Below are 7,742 nucleotides of genomic sequence, written 5' to 3'. Positions count from 1 at the left end.
AAACTATAAAAACTTCAAAACATTGTCATAAATCACAACACAAAATGATAAATTGTAACTCGGTAAATGATAAAAGTCATAAAGTGATAAATTCATTTTTTTCATTTAAAAAGGAAAAAAAATCAAGGGAAATGTGGGATCAAATCGGATCTCGATCCTACCTACGATCTTACGATCATACCTTAAATACGATCCGGATCGTTTTTCATACTTATGATCGTGAGATCGTCCGATTCTACGATTAAGATCGTGATTTTGAAAAACTTAATTTGGTTTAACATTAACCACACTAGAATCCATAGAATACTTGTTTTTATTGACAAATATCCATTTTTAATAATAGAATCTAATAAAAAATATTTATAAATCGTGGACAAATGGAAGTTGTCGTTAATAACAAATCCATAAAAAATATGTTTTCTTGGTTTTAAGTGTTTGGCTTAACATTAACCACACTGAATTACGTGTTCTATAGACAAATATCCACTTTCTCTAATAATAAATTCTAATAAAAAAATATTTTTAAATTGTGGACAAATGGAAATGGTCGTTAATAACAAAACTATTTCTTAGACTTACCCGCCCTTTTCCAAAACCTCAATGAATATAAATACATACACTTTCGTACACCTATGTTGTTGATTCCATCTCTTGTCAACAATTTCAATTTGGGTAATTTACTTAGGGTTTCACCTATAATCATCACATTCGTAAGGTTAGCTACTCATCAATTCTTCTCTAATATTGTTTGATAATTTGTAGGCTCTTCAGGTATGGCGTATCAATCCAGCGAAAAAGACATCACAGATGATTTTAAAATGCAAAGGATCGGGAACTTTCTCAGTTGTGCTTCGAGAGGTGATAGGGTTGGGCTTAATATGATGTTGAGAGAGGGGATTTCTCCTAATGTGCAGGATTATGATAACAGAACTGCTCTTCATCTAGCTGCTAGTGAAGGTCATGCTTCGATTGTAGAGCTTCTTCTCCACTACAAGGCCGATGTTAATCTCGACGATAGATGGCACAGAACTGTAAGAATTAGGTTTTCGTTGTTAACTTTTTTAGGGTTTCGAAAATCGGATTGTCGATTGGATGATAAGATTTAACAACAATTAATGTAATCAATCCTTTTCTCGTTGAATTCTAGCCTTTGACAGATGCAAGATTATATGGACATCGAGATATCTGCAGGATTCTTGAGGTGAATGGAGGAAAGGACTCTGTAATGAACAGCCCAATGGTATTTTCGTACTTCTAAATACTTTTCTATGTAATTGATGCCACAAATCTTCAAAATTATGACTGAAAATTTGAGATACCTAAAATTATGCTAACTTATCAATCTGTATTCATTCAATCGATATGTTTCAGACAGTTCGTTATGAAGAAGATGCAAAAGAAGTGAATATCGAAATATCGGAGATAAACTCAGAGCATTCAGAAGATATCGAACAGGTTTAAGCATGAACATTTGGGGGGGTGTTTGGCTTAGCTTTTTAGAAGCCAAAAGTCCTTTTAGGAAAAGATAGAAGGTAAAAGATGTTTGACAAATGCATTTTAAAAGCTACTTTTGGATTTGGATACAAGTAAAAATGAACTTTTTGGAAAAGTCAGGAAAACCTGACTTTTTGTAACTTTTCCAAAAAGAACTTTTGCCCCCTAAAAAGCTAAGTCAAACACTCCCTTGATTGTTGTTATATGTTAATCAAAATCGATACATCATTAATTCATATTGAATTGTTTGTGATGATCAGGGTGTATTTGGTAAATCTAAAAAGGTGAAATGGAGGGGAACGTGGGTTGTCAAAACAAAAATCAAAAGACAGATAGATTTTCCAGTCAAAATGTTTGCTTTATTTTTATTTTTATTTTCCTACTTTTAATTAAGTATATTAATATGGGTAACAAAAGTTACAAAACTATTAACATGTTTCTTTAAACTTTATTTAGGGTTTTGTCTGCTAATGATAATACACGCTTAAGGGAACTTCGTCATCCAAACATTTTGCAGTTTCTTGGTTCTATTATGCATGATGGAAAAATGATATTAATAACAGAATATTTGTCAAGAGTAAGCAAACATTTTTATTTTCATTTCTTTTTTCAAAGAGAAAATTGCAAATTTAGCCAAATATGTTAATTAGTTTGTGATAAATAGCCAAAATAACCCAAATTACATTTTTAGTCACCAAAATCGTAGATGGACTAACCATCTGTGATTTTTCTAAGCCATTTGCGAATGTACAAGTCGCTAAAGCACACCGTTCTTTAGCAACTTGTACGTTCGCAAATGTTTTATTTATTTTTTTTTATTTTTTCCATATAAATACCCCCATCTCTGACTAAAATCGCAGACGAACTAAGTTCATTTGCGATTTCCTCTCATCCCACCTATGATTTTGCATTTTTTTTAATTTTATTTTTAATTTTTTTTAACTACGATAATAATAAGGTTTGACTACGAAACAATCTTATTATATATAAAGTTTTGCAAAAAATTATCACTTTAATTGTTATTTTTTTGGAAAATTTGTTTAAAACATTTATAATAAAATGAATTCGTCCATAGTGCCTCTAGAGAGAAAGTTCTCCAATAAAAAGTTTGAAAAATAAAAAAAAAATTACGTTTTTATGCCTTGCAAAAGGGTAAATCACAGATGGACTCAAAATCACAGATGGACAAATAAAATCGCAGATGGACTGAGTCCATCTGTGATTTTGGTGACTATTTTTGTAATTTGAGTTTTTTCTTTTTTGACTATTTTCCACAAAGTAATTAAGGGATTAGACTATATTTGTAATTTTCTCTTTTTCAAATCATTGACAATATTTAATTATGTAAACCCTAATGTGGAATTTTCTATTCCAATATGGATCCCTCTCATTGTGGTTGCTGGGTTCTTGTGTCCGCTATCTAGTGGGCTACTGTATACTTCATTTACATATTATATGAGGATGTTGGATAAGAGAGTGTGGCACGACTCAAATGTTATTGAAAGAATAAATGTTTTGTAGAAATCAAAGGTGGATATGATTTAACTCGTAAAAGCTAATAATTTATCTAATGGTCTATATGTTTATATTTATCTTATTTTTAGGGAAGCTTAGATGATATTTTGAAAAAAAAGATTGGACTTGATCTACACCTTGCTTTGCGTTTTGCACTTGATATTGCTAGGTATTGTTTTTCTATTCTTTATCGTCTACAATATAGATTTAGTAAAACTATTTCTTACAATTTTTTTGAGAAGGATAGAACTTGTTTTCAGAAATAAATAATAAATTTTCAATTAATAAAATGGAACTTGTTTTCTGAAATAAATAATAAATTTTCAATTAATAAAATGGAACTTGTTTTGAACTTTTGGTGTATGATCGTAATTTCCCATAAAACTTTCTATTCTCACTTTCTAGTTCATATGGTTTCCGTTTGTTACAATTTTATATTAAAATTATTAATAAGAAAAATATTATAAAATATTTGACAGGGGGATGAATTATCTTCATCATCACAAGCCTTGCCCTATTATTCACAATCATCTCGATCCTAAGTAAGCTGATATCTAGATTCAATATGTGGATTTTTATAAATGTTTTAGTTCATGAGGAAAAAACATAATGTAAATTAATAGCAATACACTTCAATTTATTTGCGTATTATAACATCCTATTTTCATTTGCTTTCAATTATTTTTTTATTAAGACATTGTACTAATAAAAAACTACTCAATCATATTAATGCATAACGATTTTGAAAAATTTAAAGTTACAGTTTTGTATTTGTTCAGAAACTTATTACAAGATGAAGGTGGCCATTTAAAGATTGGTGAATATTGGGTACAAATGTTGTATGAGCTACATCCAAATCAAGAAAGTATATTTCACACTTTTTTTTTAATTATTATAAAATTATTATATCGTGTTGTTATGTCCAATAAATTATTTTGTATTTTTAGCTCAAAACTCGGGAACAATCAACAAACAACTAATTAATAAAGGAAGAGACATCCAGTCATTTGGACTCATATTCTACCAGGTAACTTTATTCAATATAAATATGAATAACGTCGTAAATAAGTAACAAAATATTTGTTTTTTACAAAATAAAAATACCATTCTTTTAAAGAAATACTATAGGTAAACAATTGAAATTTTTGTGTTTACAAAAATGAAAAATACATAAAAGCCACTATATTTTAACTAGGGGTAAATTACACCAATCGTCCCTCGTACACATGTCAGAAAGCGTGTTTAGTCCCTATTTTCAAAAATTAACTCAGACCGTCCCTCGTTTGTTTAAAATTTGCACGGTTCATCCCCCAAAGAAGAATTTGTTGCAGTTTTAGTCCGTTCCATATTTGAAATGACCATAATGCCCTTATGTATTTATTTTTCAATTAATCTGATAATTTTTATTCTTATTTAAAATTTAAAAAGTAAATGGACCCCTCTCCCAACACCCCTCACCCCACCCCATCCCACCCGACACACCCGTTATCCTCCTCTCCCGATCTGCTCTTCTCTGACCACCCCAATTTTCACCTTTCACAAGCAGTTCCCAAATCTTAAACATGTACCAAATGGTTTTAGAATTTGGAAATCAATTAGAAATCAAAATCAAACGAAGATTCAACCTACAACCCAAATAGTTCTGATTTCCAAACCTACAATCTAACCCGAAATCAAACCCATAAATCGTACATGGAAATCAAATCTACCATGGAGACACAGAGAGTGGGACAAGAAGAAGATAGGCGGAGAAAGAAGAAGGGCATCAACGAAACTGCTGATGGTGGTGTGGTGGCGGTTCATACCTTGATGACGATGGTGATTGAAGATGATGGTGGTGGTGGTGGGAACCCCGATGAACAGAAACAGATGCGATGAGTTTTTGTCACCGGAAAATTAAATCTGGTGACATCCTTGCCGCCGGAAAAACGAATCTGGTGCCCCGACTAACAAAACCCTTGACACGATCTCTAGAATAACATCCAGAGAAGATATTCATACAACATTCTTGCATATGTGTCTCAGAGGAAGGTTTTAAAGGGTGTGGATCGTGAAACCCTACGTCCGTCATCACCACCTATTCACTTGAAAACCTTTATCGTCTCAGATCCACACCACCATCTCAATCTACGATGTTGCTTTAGATCTACACCATCATCATCATCAACTATGTAGATCGTGTCAAGTCATTTAACATGTTGGTTGTTTCCAGTGAAGTGAGGATGGTAAGTAGAGATAGAGGGTTGTTCGAGTCTATAGAGGTTGTCGGAAGTCCGTTGACATTGTTGCGTTTTCCGGCGGAGCGGCGGTGATAAGTGGTGGGCGGTGGTTGGGTGTAGGTTTTAAATATACGAAAAAGATGGTCAACTAGTATTCTAAAATGGGTGGGCCAAAATAATATATTATATAATTTTTAATAGGTTAATAAGAAATACATAATAAATAAATGAAAAAAGAAAAATACAAGGGTAAAATAGTCTTTTTATGACACCAGGGACGAAACATGCAACTTTTTACGATATGAGGGACGGTCCGAGTTAATTTTTGAAAATAGGGACTAAACACGCTTTCTGGCATATGCACGAGAGACGATTGGTGTAATTTACCCTTTAACTAGCTATAACAGGTTAAAATGGTTGCCATAAATTTTTTTGTTAAACTTTAGTGGATCATTTAATGTCAAAGTTTGGTATCAATTTTTCACTAAAGCCATTAAACTTTGTCAAAATGTTCATATTGCAACCATTTTAACATTCTATATATAGCAAGTCAAAGTGGTTGACATGAAAGCTTTGGTTGTTTTCATTGACAAAATATAATTGACAAAATATAATGACTTTTATGTAATTTCTTCTTTACAAAATACAATATTTTGTGAACTAAAAATAGTTTATATCCATTTATGGTATTGATTTTAGGACAATGTTGTTTTGTAAAATAAACAAATAGTTTGTTATTCATTTAACATTAACCCATATAAATAAATCAAATTTTCAAATCTTAAATAGTACAAATAAATAATTTATATTGCTACAATCACCATTAATATTTTTTCTAATTATTTTTACTACAGATGGTTGAAGCAAAGTACATACCCGACATGATACATCTCAAATCTCTTGATTTCCAAATGACATTCAATACTAAATGTCCTGCAAGAATTCAACAGTGAGTCATGATATTTTCATATCTTCTTTAATTTTCATTTTCAACAAATAAAACGTGTCTTGAAATATGAAAATAAGTATATAACATAAGATTTTTTTTATATGTAGGCTGATAAAACAATGTACAAGTAATGTACGTTGTCGCCCGGGGTTTAGTTACATCATTGACACGCTAGAAGAAGTTTATTCGACTTTAGGAAAGCCTTCTTGTATATGGTGAGCATAATGAAAAGATTTTGAAATGTTGTTAAAATAAGAATTGAAGTTAATTATAGATTACTACAAAGAATGCCTTGTTTATATAAATTTTAAAAGAAATTTTAACTTTACATATTGAAATTTTACAAAAGCTAGTTTACAAATTACAAATACTTGTCCGAATGTTCTAGAAGCTTTTTTTAATCTGTAAAACATTTCATTAATATTTCCTTCATTTACCGAGTGTTATGAACAAACACTATATGAATCCTATCTTGAACAATGACATCTGGTGAGTTTAGAATCAAGTTTGAATAAAATCTTTAAAACCTTAATCTAATAAAATCTTTAAAATGTGTAGTGTAGATTGAATCAAGTTTGAATATGAAATGAGAGTTTAGAAAAGATTTATAACACCGAATCTAAATATAATCTGGTTGGCTCAATATAATGCTTTCAGAGAATACAAGAGGTTATTGAGTATAATGAGTGTGCAAAAATTCTTAACCTCTAAGACATGTATCCATCCCATATTTATAAGGATAAAGAAAGCAAACAAAAAATATAAGGGACTTCGACATTACAATTTCGAAACATAAATGCCCTTATAATAAACTGTACAAACAGAATTTCGACACTCTGAAAGACCTAAACATATTCGACATCTCACAAAAACATTTGACCCCAACATTCTCCCCCTTTGTGAGAAATGTCAAATCTAAGTCAATAGCATCTGTCCTGCTTGATGAATCACTCTTCTGATCTCAGAATACCAGTTCATAATCTTCTTGATCTCAGCCTTGTTACCTTCGTTATTCTTGTTACCTTCGTTATTCTTCTTACAACTATTCATACAAACAATTAAATTCGTATAATGAGCAGTTGTATATCTTTCTACATCACATGCTTGGAACAAGAACTTCGTGTTGTTTCCTTTCTTGTTCTTCCCAACAAAAACTATTCCCAAAGGCTTCAAGCAAATTTCACCATCAACAAAAGGCTTCAAGTCTGCTTTGCTCTTTAACAAAGATTGAGGTACTGTAATTTCTTCCCAATTGCTAAAGCTAACTCAACATCAGTCAATGCCAGATTTTCATAGTAGTTATCTATGAATAACTTGATGTGAGCAAATCCAATCAAGAAATCTTCTTTTCTTGTTAGCTGAAACATCGAAAAATTAGTACCCTTCAAGATTCTAGCAACACAAATCAAGTCATGAAGGTTCATCAAGGGAAAGTCTGCAACTGAAAAATCGAATGCCACATTATTTGCTCTAACAACATGAAACCGATAATTCTGCAATACTCCTTCAAATAACACATCCTTGGAGATATTGAGAATTCGAACAATTTTGACCAAAAACCATAT

At 31.2% G+C, this 7,742-nt stretch overlaps 1 protein-coding gene across 1 annotated transcript; it reads left to right on the top strand.

Annotated features, from left to right (window-relative positions):
- Positions 1–632: 632 nt before the first annotated feature.
- LOC145106621 (integrin-linked protein kinase 1-like) lies at positions 633–7,398 on the top strand. The gene is made up of 13 exons (XM_079043581.1): positions 633–672; positions 763–1,031; positions 1,148–1,240; positions 1,372–1,455; positions 1,755–1,846; positions 1,951–2,071; positions 3,099–3,178; positions 3,489–3,551; positions 3,789–3,874; positions 3,969–4,036; positions 6,083–6,177; positions 6,285–6,392; positions 7,257–7,398. The coding sequence occupies exons 1-13, from the start codon at positions 633–635 to the stop codon at positions 7,396–7,398; spliced, it is 1,341 nt and encodes a 446-aa protein (XP_078899707.1).
- Positions 7,399–7,742: the final 344 nt, after the last annotated feature.

Source organism: Lactuca virosa, chromosome 4 (assembly GCF_052849685.1).
Source record: "Lactuca virosa cultivar CGN04683 chromosome 4, Lactuca_virosa_CGN04683_v6, whole genome shotgun sequence".
NCBI classification, from domain to species: Eukaryota; Viridiplantae; Streptophyta; class Magnoliopsida; order Asterales; family Asteraceae; genus Lactuca; species Lactuca virosa.
Note: the sequence above shows the minus strand (reverse complement) of the source record. Positions and strands in the feature narration are given on the sequence as shown.